Below are 20,098 nucleotides of genomic sequence, written 5' to 3' on the forward strand. Positions count from 1 at the left end.
GAGCAATTCAGAAGCAGTCTGGTGTCTGGTTCTTACAGTGTCGGTCCACAACATCTAAAGGGATGTTGTCCTCAGGAAAGCTCACAGCCTCCAGATGGGATGCCACCATCAGCAGTAGCAGCAGCAGGTCAATCGTCAGTTCTCGCCACCCCATCGCTGGCACAGAGGGCACACACCTCCTGTACTGCACTTATGTGGATGTTACCTGTAAAACACACAAACACATGCAAACATCAGCATACATCAGCCACTATATTTAAATACTTGCTCTTGTGTTTTTGTATATGACCTCTGTTAGGATTTGCTGTGTAGATTAGAGAGCCTGGTTTTTGTGTCTACACGTGCAGGTTCACTCCCAACAGATCATTTAGTGTGTGTGTATTTGGCAGCCAATACCCATGATTGAAAATCTGTCCATGAGAGGAAGGTCAAAAAACAGACAACGAGGGAGTGGAAAGCGAGCGCTTAAGACACCACAAACGTAAACGCTGTTATCAGCTAGCTTTGATGCACATGTACACTGTATTTTAGAATGGAATCTGTGTACTATTAAATGTGCATGTGTGTTTGGACTGAGTACTATTATTGGGAGTGTGTTTTCTGTGCCTGGTACAGGAGTCTCCTAATGGACAATCCAAACAGGAAGACTTTCAGAGGTCTGCGTGCTGTGGTTAGGGTCGTGTCCCGGAGAGACAATCATCTGTGCATATTAATGAGCAGTGTAAAGTCAAATATTTATAAAGCTACAAATTATTCATGCCAGCAAAGCCCAAACGGATATAAACAATTTACATGGAGACAACAAACAGCTTGGCAGAAATAAAGAGAGACAGAGTGAGTGAGTCAGTCCTCAACCACTTCCTGAGCGCATCTCGCCACACATGCTCACATACAGTATTGACATTTTTTTAATTAGCGGCACTGCACACCTGCTCCCGTCCTGTAATATGCATATGCTGACTGTACCAACCTGCTATTATTGATTAGCTGTTGATTGACCAGCTTTCAATTGATCAGCTGAATGTGATGTGACCTAGGGAAATTCTCCTAATGAAATACAATCCACAGTCCTTCAAGGAAGGGAGGTTCTCTGCTCATCTGTTGCCATAATGGATCTTTATTTCTACAGACTTTCTGCTTTCTGCGTGCTTTGATCAGATCAATAGAAATTACTCTTTCTCTGGCAATTTCTTATATGAGATGAGAGAAAAGGTTGATGATTTGAGAAGATGAAGTAATGAAAAGAGAGAAAAAAGACGAGCTTAGAAACAAAGACAAGAAAATATGAGGGAAAAGGGGGGTGGGGGTAAAGGAAGGAAAAAGTCAAGGTGAGACAATAAAAGGACAAGATGAGAAAAAGGAAACAAGAGGTGCTGAGACAAGCATGAAAGACAAGATGAGATGAAAAGAAGAGACAAAGCGAGACAACTATTGAAGCAAGGAGAAGAGCTGAGAAAAGAATGAGAAAAGAATGTATGAGACAAGAAATGAAGAAAAGGAAATAAATGATGTGATAAGAGAAATAGTAAAGACGAGAAGGACACACCAGATAAGATGAGACAAGTAGAAAAGAGAGACAAGACGAGACCAGAGACATAAGAAGGAGAGACAGGATAAGAAGGAAAAAGACGAGACAAGAAGATGAGGCAAGAATTGAAAAAAAGAAAAGCAAGGACAGGACATGAGACATAAATATAAAAGAAAAAAGAAAACAAGAGAAAATGAGACAAGAAAGAGAAAAGAAAGGGGCAAGATGAGAAAAATGAGACAAGAGAAGCAGAGACAAGACCGAGAATATAGAACAGAGAAGATGACAAGGACACACCATATTACATGATACAAACATGAGAGACACGAAGGGAAGAACAGGAGAGGCAAGATGAGGGACAAGATGAAAACAAAACAGATTATAAAAAACAAGAGAAGAAAAACAAAATAAAGATGTGACAAAGTGAGAAAAGACAAGGTGACGAGGACAAAAATGGAGACAGAATGGAGAAGGACAGACATAAATAGGTCAAACAAGATGAGGAAGACGCACTGTATGAGACAAGCATGAGAGATAATATGAGATAAAAAAGAAGGATCAAGATTAGAAAAGGAGAAGAGGAGACCAGAAGTCGAGACAAGAATGAAGAAGAAGTTGCCCTTGCACATGTGAGCTTGAGCGATTAAAAGCTTTAATGTTTGGCCACTCAGTGCAAGCCAGAGGTCAAGGGGTCAAAAAATGTGTCTATCAAAACAGAGTTACAAATGAATTTCTTTTCCCAAGCTCATCCTTGATCCGTACAGAAGTGCACACATCAGCAGAATGGCTCTCTCTGAGGGGTCGGGAAACACCGTATAGATTAAGCGATGTGTACAAGAGGAGCCCCGGTTTAATACAGCACTGAGAGTCTAATCACAGCTTCCCAGTGCCATATCATCTCCTCCGCCTGGATATTACTTCACGAAATAAAGAAGGATATTTCCAGCACCCTGGAACATATTCATTGTCAATGACAGAAATTCCTCACAAGCTCTAATCATTATTCATAGAAACACCACAGGGAGTTACGCAGACGTGCTACAATACCACAACAATTCCGGCATACGAAAAACACCAGGCTCGTGCAAAGAGAGCGAGAGAAACCTAATGCAAAACAGAAACAAAGGACATACAAAGGTCAGCAGGCTTGAATTTCTTTTCAATATACAGTCAGCGCAACGTGTTTTCTATTGAATGTCTTGGTTTGGTTTTCCATTCTTTCCCTCTGGTGTATGAGCCTGGACAGGCCCTGCGTTGAGAGAGGCGACTAGTCACGCAACCTGTTAGTGTTTAGCTGTTCCCCGGCTACTCTCATTACAGCCGCTCTCCGTGCGACGCGATCGCACACTCGTTGATGTTTTTGGCTGCTTTTCATGGGATGCTGGCACGCCGCTTGTGTTGGCAGGTCATTCCAGTAAGATTGCCTGCAGCAGATCCACCCAGCAACCGCCCACGAGAGTCCAGCTGCAGGAAATGCATGAGTGAAGGCCAAAAGAACAAAGCCGGTCGGTGACGTTCTGTGGCTTCAGTTAACCTTGTGAAATAAACACTCCCCAATGGTGCAGCTGATGTGCTAAGGTTCGCTTCATGCATCCTGATTCAGGAAAGAATTATGTCACTTAACTGTGGAGTTCAGTTCACAATCACCTTGCTTTGGTTTAACATGAACCCTGCAGGTCTGCCTGAGGCCTGACACTGAGAAAGAATAAATCAACAGAAGCTGTTAAATAGGGATGGCGAGTATGATGATATACAACACAATGGCCAAAATGTGCCAAAATGCTGCTAGAAAATCTACACCGTTGGCAGATATATACAAGCAGATATCAGTGCTCAGGAGTGCTTTACATTATTTACATATAAGATAAAAAATGTGATATCAAAGTCAAGGGATGTGTGCCAAACGTGTAATTGTAGATCTATTAAAGCTGCAGTAGGTAACTTTTGACGCTCTAGCGGTTAATAAACAGAACTGCTTGCGTCTTGCGGAAGAACATTGTAGCCGAAGCTACTTCTCTCTGTTTATGTCTATGAAGAATCACAAAGGTACTGGGTTACTCCGCCGCGGTATCCCCGAAGCAATCTAAAATAGTCCGAATATGAACACTTATTATAGGTGCACCCTAGTGATTCAGGACAGGCTAAAAACATGGTTTGGAAAATGGATTCATGGTGTACTCGTTTATTATATGCATTGTTCTACATTTTGAACACAAACAAATTTACGGACTGCAGCTCTGATTGGTTGTTTTTTTAACGGGAGCGGATGACTTTCTACAAATGGCAATAGGACCACTGGGAGGAGCCAGAGGAGCTTGATTTTTTTCACAGATTATCTGTCTCATATTCTACTGTGGGGACATAATGACAGGTTTAACAAATATGTAAAAAATATATTTTTACAAAAGTTCCCTACTGCAGCTTTAATTAGGGGTTTTTCGTAAGCATAACACAAAACAGAGTTTAATAATTTGTGATTGGCAATCAACTTTGCCAGGTTTCTGCATTAAAAAACAAAAATAAATAAATAACTAAAATATGCTAATAATCATTTTTGGTCAAATGTGTGCATATTGCACTGTGGTATTGTCCGAATTTTGAGCCTGAATTATAATGTTTACCGTTTTTCATTTCAAAAGGTATAAAGTATATAAAATATTTATATAAGTATATTAAATATACTTAAAACTATTTACATGCAGTCACAGGTTTGCATGTATCAGCTATTTTACTCTGATCTGTGCCTCATCATGTCAAAATTTTGAGTCTGAACTATTAGTTTGATAAAATATCAGTTTAATAAAATAAAATGAACTATTCTTTATGAATAATTATATATTTTGGTTTGTTTCCAAATATAAAACTTCTATAAGTAATAAGTAAATAATAATGAAGTAAGTTAAGTATATTTTGTTTGTAATGTATATAAGTAACTGGATTATGCAATTTTTTTTAAAACATAAATATATATAATAATTATATTACTGTAATATGTAGACAGTATTTATATATAGTATTTTTTTATAAATAATAACTATAATTAAATATATTTTTAGTTATAGTTATTTATAAAAAAACTATATTATTTAGTAATAACATTAAAATACTGGTGAAAATTTATAAGATATTGGTAAACTGTCATAAGATATTGGTCATACTGCCCACTAAAACTGCAAAATGATCTTGAAAAATGGGCCCTCGTATCTGTTTTCGCAACTCAGCAGTTGTGATGTGTGTGGTTTCAGAGAGACTCACGCTGAGATTAGAGCTCTCCCACACAAGAGCACTGAAATCATAAAGTTGTTTACAGTAGGATTACAACTGAGGAGTGACAACTTGTTACTCCACATCTGTAAGACGGGTCACTGCCCCACCTGTGCAGCCTTACTCCCCACCCCCACTCTCCCAAACCATCTCCTGCAGGTGTGTGTGTGTCAAGGGAACAATAGAGAGCTCAGGGTCCGTTCACTCTGGGCCAGTGAGGAGACTTCCATGCTTTAAAGGTTAAATCAGTTACTCAAGCCTGACCGAGGCTGAAAACAAGACAGCAGGACTGGCGTGGGCTTAGTGGACACAATGTGGCCAGCTGTTGTGACTGACTTTATTCACACACCCACATGAAAAGTGCTGAGGCTGCTTCACGGTGAAGTTTCAGGAGATGTTATCCGGCGCTCTCTGAAAGAGGGTTGACAAGTTCAACAGAGATAAGAGGAAACGCAGGGGGGGCCGTGCACTCTTGTGGTTTGCATTTATAGTATTTCTAAGCGATGCACCTCTTAAACTCGATGTCACACATTAATGAAGGACAAACTAACAAAAGCATGCATTAGGAGAACAGCATATCTCATTAACTTCCATATGGTCAAACAGCAAGAAATGGTTAGAGAAGAGCAGGGAGTGTTTTAATACGGAGTCGAAACCGTTTAACCAATTAAAAATCAGCCACAGGGTGAAATCACTATTATAAATGACCAGCACCCTTCTGAGGTCACAGTAGAAGTTGTAAGACAAACTTGATTTACAGTATATCCACACAAGCTACTACTGTACATGTGTTTTTTTCTATCATTGTGGATAACCATTTAAATTGACTTGTGTTTATACTAAGCAAATTCTATTTTCTATCGCTGACCCCTAAACCTAACCCTCACAAAACTGCTTTTCTGCATGTTAATGAAGACATTATTTGGTTTGTTTATGAAGGTGTTTTCCTCCTGGGGAAGGTAAGCTGCTTCACACAATGAAGGTGATTTCAAGTTTTGCTGTCCTTGTAAGGACATGCGGTTCTCATGAGCTAAACAAAAGCTCAGCACAAACATGTTTTGGCTTATGTTTTATGTATTTGTTCTGCATTTGTTGCTTGCTGGTTTTGAATTAAAATGCTTTACCATGTTTCACATAAAATGGGTGGACTGAGGTTATGGCATCAGAATTGTTTTGAAGAAAATGAACTTTGATGTACAACAGATGGACAGAATGTAAACGTGTGTTTTCTATTTGTCTTACAACCTCAAATGTGGTAGCCTAATGAATTTGTGACATAAAATAATTTTAAGTACAAGTTATCTCAGTCTCCCCTACTTCATGTTTTGCATTTAGCATTTGCCTCAACACGCAACATTCTGCGCGTGCACTCATTTACTTCATTCATTCTTCTGACGGCTGCCACTCCACGTAAAAACTCTTTTCGTTTCAGATGCTACGTGCGTGTTTCTCACAGCGCATCTCGGATGTCCCTCAACAGTTTCTCCGTGGCTTATTCAGCCCAGACGAACAGCATAAAGCATCGTCAAAGTAAACCTTCTCCGCTCGGAACCGGACCTGAACTCAGTCTCTGAAGAGAGCGTGTGATTCAACGCGTTCAAGCTGGAGCCGAGGCGTGACGAATCTCCTGAGTTGCAGTAAATGCATAAAGACAACAGAAGAGTGTTGGGTCGGTAATGGCTACTGCTGGGAAATTGATTGTGTTAATGCATGACCGAGGGCTCCAAAACCCACTTTACACAACAACGGCAACACACTCTCCCTCCCTCCCTCCCTCCCTCCCTCTATGTCGGACCATATTCTACATGCAGTAGAGATATTATTGTTTTCTTGCTCAAGAGATCGTATCAGTTTGAATTTTATGATGCAACTCCTATGCAAAGGTTTGATTAATTTAAGGCTCGCTGCCTTGTTCTATGCGAACTTGGATCCCTCATCATTACGGGACAGGAGGGGTGAAGTGCATTAAGATACATCTGTTCCACCCATTGTCAGAAATTAACTGGCATTGATTTTCAGGGGCATTTATGACCTTTATCAGGGCGTTTTCCCCTCAAATAAACCACAAGCAATGCCATTTTTTTTTTTAATTGACACTAAAGTGTACGAATACAAATATTTCATAATATTTATATTATTTACCTTTCAGTCGTTATGTAAAAACATTATCTGCTGTATTTTAGCCCAAAGTCCGAGTTAATTTCGGACTCTGGTCATCTCCCCGTTTTATTAAAGCCTATGTAAGAAGAAATTGAAGAAAATCAAATTTCCCACATTGCGTTGTTTAAATCCCGTTTTTCATAATGAATTATTTTTCATTTATATTACGATAGTAGAATCGAGAAGAAACATTATACAAACATTATTTTGTACCCACTTTCGATCAAATAATAAAAACACTGTATTAACAGGATACGAAAGTAAAGACTCTGCTTTTCTCTCATTAAATGCCAAATAGCCTGCAATCAGCTACTTTCACCCGTGAGTTAACAGTCTAAATAAAAAAAAAAAAAAAAAAAAGTTGCGGTACAACTAAACGTAACATTTACTCCAACATCTGTGTGACAACAAAGTAGGTATAAAAAAGGAAAACAGAAATCCTACCTGAATGTTCTCCAAACGAGCATGTAGACTACGAGACCCTCTCCGCGTTATATTCCAAAATGTTTTACGCTATTAATTCCAGTGAAGATCATACAGCATGTGTGCAGCTCGGTCCATAGTGCCAGAAGCTTCCCATGTGTTTGTATTATTCGAGCCACGCAAAACAATTCCCAGTGCCCGCGGGGTTCGTCCAGCTCGTCCCCGGGATAAAGCTTTGTGATCTTCAAAAGCTCACCGATCAAATAGCACCAAGACCCTCCCTCTCCTCTAGTACCCACCCCCCGTCATTCACCAAACCAATACAACCCAAACCAAATAAAACCAGCTAAGTGATTACCTGAAGAGATGTGGCTACTCTTCAGAATGAAGAAGTTTAAGCGCGTGCGTCAATCCGCTTATAAACAATCCGAATCGGTGTGAACGGGTAACAGCGTAAATAAAAATAGCTCCAGTTCTATTTTTTTTCTTTACCTAGAGTACTTCTGATGTTTTGGAAATCTTTTTTCTGGTCGCTTCTACTCATTTCCCCAATTTTTAACGGCTCAAATGCTCGCAACACTGCATTTTCTCTATTAAATCAACTCACCTCATCTGAATCCGTGATTCTCTTTACGCGATTTGGATCGCAACAACTCTAAGTCAAGCTTGATGTGTCTCTCCGTTCTGAGCGGGGAAAAACAAACTAATGCACGGCAAATGGTGTAACTCGATCCATCCCGAGTCCATCCATCAGCAGAGCCAACCACAGCCTAGCCTAGAAACTGATCCCTCCCTATTCCCTCTCTCTATCCCTCTCCCTCTCTTTCTCTTTACTCCCTTCATCCACTCCAGCGCTAGTAGATGTGGTTTTTGGCTGCTTTCCCTTGCTCGGCTGTTTTTTTCTTTCTCCTGCCAGAGTGTGAGACCTTTATTGTCTGTATATGTGTATCTATTTGTGTATATAAAGATATGTATATCATATTTATTAATGACGGTGCAGTGTAAACATTTTTAACACACAAATAAAGTGTCTTAAATCTCTTGTGTGTATATGTGAGTGGCCCTCACATCTTGGTGACCCTGAGGGGCCCCCTCTCTTCCCAAACCCTTCCCCCAGCAGTAAGCTGCTTGTTAAATCTTTTCCACAGAACTGTTTTGGGAAGGGAGGACAACGAACCACACTTCTTGGAACTGCTCTTTGGAAGGAAATCTTGACTTACAGCTTGAGGGCGAAAAAGGAAAGGAGCGCATAGAATTTATTTTGACACGGTGCCCCCATGCATTTTCACCGTCAACCTTTCAGAACCGTTTTCAGTAATGAAGGCCTGCATAGAAAATCTGCACATTAAATGCAGCTGTGATCAAAAGCTCCAAAGTTTATCGTTTGCATATGCATGCCTTCACAAATAAACTGTACGTTTGCAGTATATGTGGTCAAGTATATTTCGAAAATGTTTGTTGATGAATTAAATATTAACGTAAGCTGCTGTATGAATTAGTTACAGATTCACTTTAGGCTGTATTGTGTACGAGTGTGAACATTAACACATACGAGCTGATAGTGAAACAAAGAACAGGGGAGAGTGTTAGAGGATTTGGCAGCTGTGCAGAGACACTGCAGTCGACAGTGTTTAGTATTGTCGTTCTTGTAAGTGCATAAATGTTGCTGTGAAATGCACACAAGCATCTAAAAGTCAATATTATATCTGCTCTCAACAGTTGCTAAATCCCTCTTCGCTGCAATCAGAGTAGATTTAATGATTAGAACATTAAATGCAAATATAACTGTGGAGAAGCAACTCAGAATGCCACCACATCCTTCAGGTAAGTGGTCAGACCCACATTGTACATACAGGTAATAGCTTTAGAATTTGTTCCACTGACCTAGTTGAGTCTGCTGTTAATAAACTAATCAGCACAGGTGAATACGTGACAGGGAAATAGAGCAGGTAGAGAAAATTGAAAAGTGGAAGTTTTATGTCCTAAGACCTCCCAAAGGGGTTTTTTTTTTGTTATTCAGAGGTTGTTCTTTCATAAGCTCATGAGACATAATTGAGATCTCATTTACGATTTATTAAAGTTTCAATCCAAAAATTCTGAAGAGAAATATTCATAATCAATTGTGGACATACATTAGCAAAGAGCTATAGCCTAAATTGAATGTTCACATTTGACTCGTAATCACAGACTGTTATCTTGGCAAATCTGAGCATAGTTTGAGCGATTATTGAGATCTCTTTATAAACTGAAACTCTTTTAGAAAGAGTCATAGGCTAAGGTCAAAGAGAGAGAGAGAGAAAGAGAGAGAGAAAGAGAGAGAGATAATCATTTAATTACATTATTTAAATAGGGGATTTTTCTTCCAAATGGGCATAGCCCTCAAAACTGCATAATCATTCTAATTAAATTATTAATCTATACATCAAGGGAGAGAGAGAGAGAGGGAGAAAAACTAGATTAAACACGCAGTGACTTAATAAAGTCTTCTTCGGGGGTCCAGAGTTTGTGTCAGTGATAACATCTGACCCTTCCCTCATTCATCTTCACATTTACATACATGCATAAGCAAACAATCACACATTTGTGACACACACCTCTCCATTATCATCTGTTCGTTAGCATGTGAGTGTTCAGCAGGAAGGCAGAACGACTTCTAAACTACTTGCTACTGGTCTGCCGTTGTCTACTGTATGTGTGAGATTGACGGCAGAGGGGCAGAGGTGGGCACTCCCAGGCTCTTGCGGGGGGTGTAGGGTGAAGGGTTAGCCAGCAGACCTCTGCAGCCCATCCACTCAAACTGCTCAGCCTGATTTAGTACCGTCCGGCCCCCACAGATGGCACAGAGAGACACACACAGAGAGACAAGCCCGTGGAAGTGCAACACTTGTGTGACAAATGGAACCCAGACCAGCATCATGCCACAGACACGCTCTTAATCGGGCAGTGTGTGTGTGTGTGTGTGTGAGGGTCTGGAGCCTCTGAGTCCGACTGCTTGACACCCAGACTGCATAACTCGCTCTGTCATAATGTCATGCTGAATTTCTGTGCAATACTGTTTAGTATAATTCATTTGGACAGTTTCATATTTTCAAGGGAAATGTCCATCAGGACAAAAATGAAATACTCCAGATAAATTTGATTTTGAATAAATATTGGTATGGTTCTTTGGCAGAAAGGGCGTTTTTTTTAATTTAATGTCTAATCATGAAAGCAACAGTGGCCTATGGTGTATTCTACACTCAATTCTATCATGGGAAATGATTTTTAGTCACAACCTGTTGGTGAAATCGCGTGCGTAGAGGGTGTGTTATTTGCGTTGAAGATTATGATTCAGCGATTTAATGTGCATCGTTCTGAGAGAGTGAAAGACTTAACCAGGCTCGGACAAGCCCGACCCCTCCTGCTTCTGAGACCAACTGCTCTGGCATGTAAACCTTCAAAACACTTCACACAGCTGAACATAATAAACGGTCCATAATTACACTCCTCCGCTTCCTTTATTTCGTTCTTTGGATAGTCACTTCCTAGAGAGTATTTAGTGAGCAGATGTGATAAAGTATAACTTCATAATTTATTTAAACAGTTTTTGTCTGTGCTATATTTTTGTCTTTTTCCTACATATACATAGATGAATGGATGGATGCATGAACGGATGGACAGAGACAGGCAGATAGATAGATAGATAGATAGATAGATAGATAGATAGATAGATAGATAGATAGATAGATAGATAGATAGATAGTCAAATGATAGATAGACAGATAGTTAGACATGTTTGAATAGATAGATAGATAGATAGATAGATAGACATGGTTAGATAGATAGATAGATAGATAGATAGATAGATAGATAGATAGATAGATAGATAGATAGATAGATAGATAGATAGATAGATAGATAGATAGACATACATGGTTGAATAGATAGATAGATAGATAGATAGATAGATAGATAGATAGATAGATAGACATGGTTGAATGGATAGATAGATAGATAGATAGATAGATAGATAGATAGATAGATAGATAGATAGATAGATAGATAGACATGGTTGAATAGATAGATAGATAGATAGATAGATAGATAGATAGATAGATAGATAGATAGATAGATAGATAGATAGATAGATAGATAGATAGATAGATAGATAGATATGGTTTAATAGATAGATAGATAGATAGATAGAGAGACAGACAGACATGGTTGAATGGATAGATAGATAGATAGATAGATAGATAGATAGATAGATAGATAGATAGATAGATAGATAGATAGATAGATAGATAGATAGATAGATAGATAGATAGATAGATAGATAGATCTACTCTATCTTCTTACACAGTTCTCCTCTGTACTTGTGTTTACATCCCAACAGGAAGTTGCAGACAGGATGTGTATACGGTTTAAGACTATGGCACAAGAACTTGAGATTTTTGTTGACACTTACTTTAATTATGAATGTACTGAGCTATCAACGTGGCTCAGATAGACATAATCATATTCATAGTCGCCGCCGTAAGGTAATTTCCAGAGGGATATGTCAGCGTCCGTGCGAACCAACAGATTGAAGACAGGAAATGACATTCAAGCACATTATTTATTGAATCATTGCCATGAAATTTATATGCGAAATAATTTTCATTTTTTAGAGATTCTAGGATCTCATTCTCCTGGAAAATGTCATATATTCTCTCTCATTCTGTCTGTCTTTTGGACTCACCTTAGCTGCTCTTATCTGGTCCTGATAATAGCTTTCGGTGCTGGGGATATTCTGCTCAGTGCTCATAACCTGTTGTTTGCTGAGGGATGTGTGTCTGTTGTTTCTTCAGATCAGAGACTGAAAATAATTAGACATTAAGCTATTAATCCATATCAGTACACTGTTCCTGACTGACATTCTTAATGTCGCTCTTATTCACATCATTATCAGATCTTCTTCTCATTGCAAATCATAAAGGATTTTTTTCTTTTAGCCTGATGTTGCAGGTTCAAGAGTTTATGTTTAAGCTCTACATGATAAGACTGCCTGAATGTGTCTGACTTTATAATGTTTGAAATTCTGGAACTTAATCGGTGTTTCCTAAAGCCAGTCTGTTTTGGTAAAATAAATGATGCTGTTATTCATCTCTGCATAGACTCACATAGACGTAAAGAGATGGTTCACCTAAAAATTTAAATGATCTCATCATTTACTGACCCTTGTGTCATTCCAAATGTGTATGAATTTCATTCTTCTGTTGAATGACATGAAGATGAGTAAACAATGACATATTTTTCATTTTTAGGTCAACTATCTCTTCAAAGGGATATGACTTCATACATTGGCTATAATAACAGCCAGGCCAGTTCAAAATTCATTGCAAAAACAGCTTAGAAAATTTCGGGTGGTATTGAGACTTTTTGTGAGCGAGGCTGATGTGTACCTTTAAATCACTGTATACCCCATCTATATGTTGCATCATCATACCACACACATCTGTTCTGTGTGCGAGAGGAAGTAGTTAGCAGATGATGGGGGAATGTTTTGTGTATTTCCTGTATTATGACATCAAGGGTGTGTCTGTGTTACTTTACTGTAGGTAAGTGGGCATATTTGATTTGCCCTACTTGTAGCAAGCAGTAACCAGCCTCGACTACCTTTAGTCTCATTAACAAATACGCAAACACACACAGGTGCTGTCCTGCTCTGCACACAAGATCCACTCCAATCTGCAACAAGCCACAACAAGCTTCCTCAGTACCAGTTGATGCAGCTAAAATCTGCTTTTAAGGTGTGAGAGTGTGTGACAGTGTTTTGCTTATGCTTCTCGTGCATGTGTTGTGCAAGTGTGTGCGAGTGTATCATGGTTGAAATAGACCAAAATGTGAGCTGGGCTGAATTTGACCCTCAGTTATACAGTGTGAGACCCACAAAAACAGAATGACGGAAAAACTCATTTGTTAGAAAGTTTAAAGAAAAAGTATAGACTATAATACTACTACTACTGCTATACAAATATATTAACTTAGTAAATAAATTATGAATAAATATATGTAATATATATTGCTTTTATAAAAGTATCTTCTAAATGCATAAATGTAAATATATGATAGATTATGACTATGTATTTTCTTGCCCCTTGAAACATATTTTGTATTTTGGGATTTCAAGATTTAATATAAATACATTTTCATCTTGAAAAATATATTTGCTTAAGTGTGCTTAGAATATACTTTCTTGCAGTTATGTCATTAATATTTGTGAAATAAGTAATTTAGCCAATTTAGTTTAAATGAAAGATTACAGAAATGAGTTCACTTATTCAATTCATGTATAATATTCTAGTACTTAGAATGTCCTCCATAATTTCATGTATACTGCACTGACCCTTTATGGCACAAAATAATCAAGTTCATAGCTAATTTCCATATCTTTCCTGTTTAACTTCTGGATTACGACCTCTTTGAATGCCCTAAACTCTAATGGGGAGTATTGCTCAACTCATCTCTACAGAATCCCCCACAGATGCTCAAGACTGTTAAGATTGTGTGAAATACCAAACCGATCTCACGGCAATTCGTACATTTTTGGTGGTGGCTTATTCGTACTAATTCGTACGACCACACTCGTACAAATTCAAATGATTGTTGCCAAATCGTACGTATTTTACGAGTTGCACAATTCATATGAATTTGTACGAATGACCTACACCTAACCCCGCCCCTAAACCTAACTGTCACTGGGGTTTAGACAAATCGTATAAAATCGTACGAGTGAGGTCATACAAATTCATACGAATAAGCCACCTTGTAAAATACGTACGAATTGGCCGTGAGATAACGTTGGAAATACTTATCCACTGAAGGATTTGTTACCTTGGGAGAATGTATATAGTCACTGTAATGCAGGAAATGAGGAGAGGGCATCATCTTGTTTTTGAGTTTCACACAGTGGTGTGTGAATTCATGAGAGCATTGATAAAGCACAGCTCTCATACGACCCTATAAGAGCTTTACCACCACCTAACTTCACTGTGGGAATCAACAAACTTCACATTGTACTGCCCTTCTAGCAACACCATATCATTTTGGATGCTGTTAGATCTGAAATGATTGACTTGGTCTTATGAGACCAGAGTATGGATTCCCAGAGGTCTATATTTTGTAAATATTGGCCTTGGAAAAGGTTAAATGAGTTTATTGTGCTCTGGCTACAGTAGGTAGTTCCAGTGTGGACAATACTTCTGCCAGTTGCATCATGCCCTGTGAGATAAACAGTCCAGCTTGGTATTTCTCCTGTTTTTTTAGCAAATAAATAAATAAATAAATAATAATAATAAAAAAACACTAAATACAAGCTTAAAGTGGAAGCTTGATTATTTCAGGGGCTTGTGACAAGTGCATTATTTATTTAATTTCTGTGTTACTTTTTGTGTATTTTTCACTTAAAATGATTATTTGGTATTCCTCTTGTACCATTGTCCTCTCTCTCTCTCTCTCTTTTTTTTTTTTTTTTTTTTTTGCAATTAAATAAATCTCCTGACAGTTTTCTCCCAAGTGTTTTTTTTTTTCCAGAATGATTCATTGGGCTATATAACACTTGAAATTACTTCTTTTTAAATGTTTTAGTTCAACATGCTTGCCTTATGCTTACACCAGAAATTTAGCATTTAGCTTTATTAAATAACTTTCAGGAGGGTTTACTCGTTTTTGCAACACAACATTTTATTAATTTGATCAGAAAATCTTATTTTCCTGAACAATTTTTTATTTGGTAATTGATTTAGCAGACCTGCTGGAACATTATATCTCTAAAGAACCCTAACAAGTCTTCTAAGTAGAGAGTAATTGCTGAATTTATTAAGTTAGAGAGGGGGAATACTCATTAGTGCTGTGCACCACATACAAATATTAAAATGACCTTAATTTACAACATAATACTTCATTTTAGCCAGTTTCTCACATACAGCTATTGCATAACTTTGGAAGACTTGGAATATAGTACATGAATCATATGGTCTATGTAAATACTTTTATGGTGCTTTTGTAGAGCTTGACAACCCTTGGTCACATACTACATTTGTTGTCTGGAAAATATACACTTGTATTCCATAGAAGAATCACATTTGGAACAACATTAAGGTGAGTAAATCATGACAGGATTTCCATTCAACTGCTCCTTTAAGAATTGGAGAAGGCGGCAGGGGTCCTCCTGATAGACTCATCAGAAGGTTTGTACGTCCCCTGCAGGGCAGGAACAGTAACATATGTCTCACATTTGCTGTGTGTATGTGTGAGATTAGACCTTCGTTTTACTAGCCTGTTTGGTAACGATGAGCTATAAACCCTGATTGGAGAGAATTGCCTTTAAATGACTGAATAAATCTGTGTTAAACAGAGGTTTGCGGACAGCTCGGACTTCACATAATATGTAATAGGATTTTAAAAACAAGTTCTCTGCAAGGTCATAAATCACCTTGTGTATGGGCCTAATGTGTGATAAAGAGGGAGGCTAGTTTTTCAAGGTAAATTTTTAGGTTAACACCTCTCTGTTTGCTCTGGTGTGATACTGTGGGTAAATCTGTTGTCTTGAGGTGAAGAAATTATTAACATAATGAAGGAAGCGGAGGAATAACATGGAAACAGAATAGAATCATTAAAGGAACGTTCTCAGAGGTGAAAGAGCTCATAATAGTGCCTCTCGGCCGCCTTAATGGCTGCGTCTTGCATGTTAAAGGCGGCGCTGCTCGGAGACATGCTCTTTTGTCTTGACTTTGCTTTTGTAAACGAGGTAATGTTGAAGTGGGGATTTGTGAGGGGATTTGGGGCGGTCTGGGCGGTGGCACGCCTGTGAGGGCAGAGCTGAAGGGAAGTGATGAATATTAAACTGCTGAATGAATGAATGAAAGAATGAGACAGAAAGATGTTCCAGGGGTCATTTACCCCTGTAAATTCATGTAGCATTGTCAGTGTGTCATCTGTCTCTTTACTCACATTTCCTTTTGCACGGGGACAAGGAGGAAGTCAGCAACTTCAAATGCACCATTGTGTTACTGGCAATTTCTGAGGAACATTTTACAGTGTAGAACAAATATTACAATTTAAAAATAAGAGTTTGTTTAGGTCTGTGACCCTCTCTGTGCTATATGAACATCAACAAAACCTCAAATAGTGTGGAATAAAGAGAGGTGTGCTGTTACTTTTTAGTTTGATTTTATAGCCTAAGCTGGCTAGTTTTAGACCCTTTTCATAGCTGGTTTGAAGGCAGGTTTTAGAGAGGTTTTGACCACTTCTTTAGCCGATCAGGCTGATCTTAGCTGGTTAGATCGTCAGGCCAACTGACCAACCGGCTAAAATCAGCTACTTCCAGCCTAAACCATCTAAGACCCCCCAACCAGCATGAATTGTTTAGTTTTTTTTTAGTTTTTTTTTTTCAGCAGGCAAACTTTGTATATGGTGGAGGACAACACACAAACAAACAAACAATAAATAAATAAACAAATAAAAATGTTCTGTTTCTAAGGATGGCTTGATCGTTAGAGACAGGAATGCCATTTAATATTTGAAACATTTTAATGATTTAAACAATAATACTAAATGTTAAATAATAATAAAAAAAAATGAGTAAAGTTTAATTATATATATATTCATGGGTTTCAGTCATATGATTTTTTGTTGTTGTTGTTTTGGTCGCCATCTTTAGGACCTTGCGTAGTCCATTAAATAACTTGACCAAGCTAGCATGAGGAACTTTTTTTTTTTACAAAACAATTTATTTACAAACCATGCAATTACAGCAATGAATAAATAAATAAAATAAATAAATGAATAAAAAAAAAAAAAAAAAAAAAAAAAGCAGTAATACAATAATGGTCAGATAAATTATTTAACACATTTTGCAAAATTACTTAATCACTTAAACGGATCAATCATTTACTGTATATATAAACTTGGACTGTAACATTTAATAAATAAAGGTTAAAACATTAACAAATGTAAAAGGAGTAAAAAAAAAAACATTAGTAAATGGCAAAGTTTTGGAATGAAACATTTTGTACTTTGTAAAATAAATGTAATAATTATTACCTAACTGTTACGCATGAATCATTTTTAAAGGTAATCAGTGAATACTGTTCTTGGTTGTTGCTCGTTGTGCAGCATGTCTTTCCACATCTTAGTCTTGTGAGTTTTTTGCTCGGAAACTTTAATTTCTGCACCTGCAAAGATCAAATAATGCACAAGTATCAGATCTATCCAGATGCACCAAACTGAATGAAATTAAATGTGTGTGTGTGTGTGTGTGTTTGTGTTACACACACACACATTTAATTTCATTCAGTTTGGTGCATCTGGAATTATAATACTTATAGTACAAACAAACCCTCTTCACTCTAACAATATTAAAGTAATTACATTAAGTTACATTCGAATTAAAAATAAGAATGTTGAAACTTAAACTACAAACCTTTCTCCTTGTATGCACTGGACCGTCATCATCCTCCTCTTCTTCATCTGTTTGTTTGTGGATCAGGGTGTTGTATGTCACAGTTTAGTGCAGCGTAAACATTCTAGACTCACATAACTATACTTAGATTAAAAACATCTAGTTGATTTAGTAGCTTTAAGTGGATCGTGGTGGTTTAGGTGGTCTCACACACAAATTTAACGTTTTGCAAGTTTCATGATGAAAATGTAAAAACGCATCTATGCTTATGAGAAATATTTAATTAAAAGAATCCCATACATCCACATCTATTGGTAAATTATCCATTGTGATTTTTTTTTATCACAGCCCAGAGCACAGCACAGCAATTCGGTCCTACAAATGGTGTCCGCACTACTGTTGTGATGTCACACATGTGGATTGCTCTCCCTCATCAATCATACTGCTTTAAATAGAAACTACAAAAAAAAAAAAAAAAAAAAAAAAAAAAAAAAACAAACAATAGAACTACAAAAATAAACAATAGAACCCACTATCAACAAGCTCTGATTTCTGAAAGAGACGCACAATATACAGAAACTGCAATGCGGCTCATCATGCTGCATGTGCTCATTTCAGTTATTCACTTTAAACACTTAATACAGCATTAGAAATTTCAATGTTTATCTAAAATATCAGGCTGTCACTAGCAAGCACGCACAAGGGAGTGACCGCTTCTAACAAATTACTGAAAAGATATACTCGCTAAAGCAGTCACTGCTTGTGCGTGCTTGCTAGTGATAGCCCGATATTTTAGATAAACATCTAAAATTCCAATGGTTCTGTTGTCTAGCAAGCAGTGACAGCTTCTAACAAATACATGACTGACTGAAGCAAGCGGGCCAGACAGTGTCAGACTCTAGGAGAGAGAATATTACGCCTGTCTTCTCAGTGTGTTTGCTATACAGCTGTAAGCTGATGGGGACACGTTCATTTCTCTGACCTCATTAGCCTCTGCGTGATTAACTTTAACATTTCAGCGCTGCAAACACACACACGCTCTCTGCAGCTGACATGTGTGATCCATATTTTGTAAACCGTTTGTAAATCAGGCTTATTATTCCAAGCTATTTTTGGGTTGCACGCTGAATGTTTTCCAACTGCTGCTTTTATCTGGGTTTTGGAGTGGAATTCCAGAGAAAGAGGCCATTTTAACACTTGCATGTTATCTGTTTTAACATGTTAAAAAAAATTGCTACGGTAATGGTGAGAATGACAGTTAGCAATGTTAGCGTTAGCTAATGTACTGCTGTTGACACTTTTTTGCCAAAAAATATTTTTTTTGAGATTAGCTCAGATTCTGTAACGCTATCATTATGTGTGGGTGTATACATCTGTGGGTGTGAGAGAGACAAGTTTACACCTGAGATGATTATAACACACCTGTAGGGAAGCGGGTGAAGAAATATAATGGGTGTTTTCACATTAGAGCTTTGGTGTGGATCCAAGTCCATTTGACATCAAACTTCAGTGGTTTCGTTAAATGTGAAAGCAATTTTTTGATCAAAGGAACTATACATGAGTGTACTTGAAAATTGATATCTAGGGTGTGGTTCATGTGGATTTGTTTACTCCAACTGCTGTTTATGGTATCCTTCAATCTAGTAATAATTAGCATAGGATGTTAACTCTTCATCCAACTTAGTGAAGGTGTACTAACTAACATACTCATTTGATGGAGGGCAAACACAGTTGATTGACATATAGATAAACTTTATATAATAAAGTATATTTTGGCAAATTGGTGGCCATTCATTTATTCTTTATATACAACCTGCTTTCCCTCCATTGATGTTTAGGGGTGCACCTTCATGCTTAGTTTGTTTCTGAAAATCATAAAGCTTTGTATTAATCAGACCATAAATATTCACAATAAGTCACCAAACTCTTTAAATAATTGGGTCAATATTACTGTAGTGTGCCTTTTGGCGTCCTGTACATAAATAACTTATTTGTCACGATAACTTAAATGACTTTGAAAGGGTGTGTTTTATTAGGCTAAGTTTTAATATTCATAACTAAAGCATTACTTGGATATTTAGATACCTCTTCTAGATTTTGTAATATTTATTAATGTTTTGTATAAGAGGATACATGGTATTTTGCTATGTCCCTTGCACTGTTCATTCAATTTGAATGATAGAAGAATATTGTCGAATCATAATAATAATAAAAAAGGTTATCCTATTAATATTTGTTAAATAGGAGATTACTCAATTTGAGTGTGTTGTTCATCTGATAATAAAAAAAAGAAGAGTTTC

General features: G+C 37.5%; 2 protein-coding genes across 9 annotated transcripts in view; one reads left to right on the top strand and one right to left on the bottom strand.

Annotated features, from left to right (window-relative positions):
• LOC127977534 (uncharacterized) overlaps positions 1-20,098 on the top strand; it is a 249,781-nt gene that overhangs the window by 63,546 nt on the left and 166,137 nt on the right. The window lies entirely within an intron of this gene.
• sema6dl (sema domain, transmembrane domain (TM), and cytoplasmic domain, (semaphorin) 6D, like) overlaps positions 1-20,098 on the bottom strand; it is a 107,537-nt gene that overhangs the window by 11,323 nt on the left and 76,116 nt on the right. For 4 of the 8 annotated variants that reach the window (XM_052582450.1, XM_052582451.1, XM_052582449.1 and 1 more), the window contains exons 1-2: positions 7,397-7,622; positions 37-205 (exon numbers count right to left, since the gene is read on the bottom strand). In XM_052582450.1, the coding sequence (XP_052438410.1) occupies positions 37-154 (118 nt within the window). In that variant the 5' untranslated portion in view covers positions 155-205; positions 7,397-7,622. Of the gene's footprint in view, positions 1-36; positions 206-7,396; positions 7,623-7,982; positions 8,130-12,095; positions 12,115-20,098 lie in introns of those variants that run through there. The other 4 variants (XM_052582448.1, XM_052582446.1, XM_052582452.1 and 1 more) reach the window with 4 other exon arrangements.

Source organism: Carassius gibelio, chromosome B18 (genome assembly GCF_023724105.1).
Source record: "Carassius gibelio isolate Cgi1373 ecotype wild population from Czech Republic chromosome B18, carGib1.2-hapl.c, whole genome shotgun sequence".
Taxonomy (NCBI): domain Eukaryota; kingdom Metazoa; phylum Chordata; class Actinopteri; order Cypriniformes; family Cyprinidae; genus Carassius; species Carassius gibelio.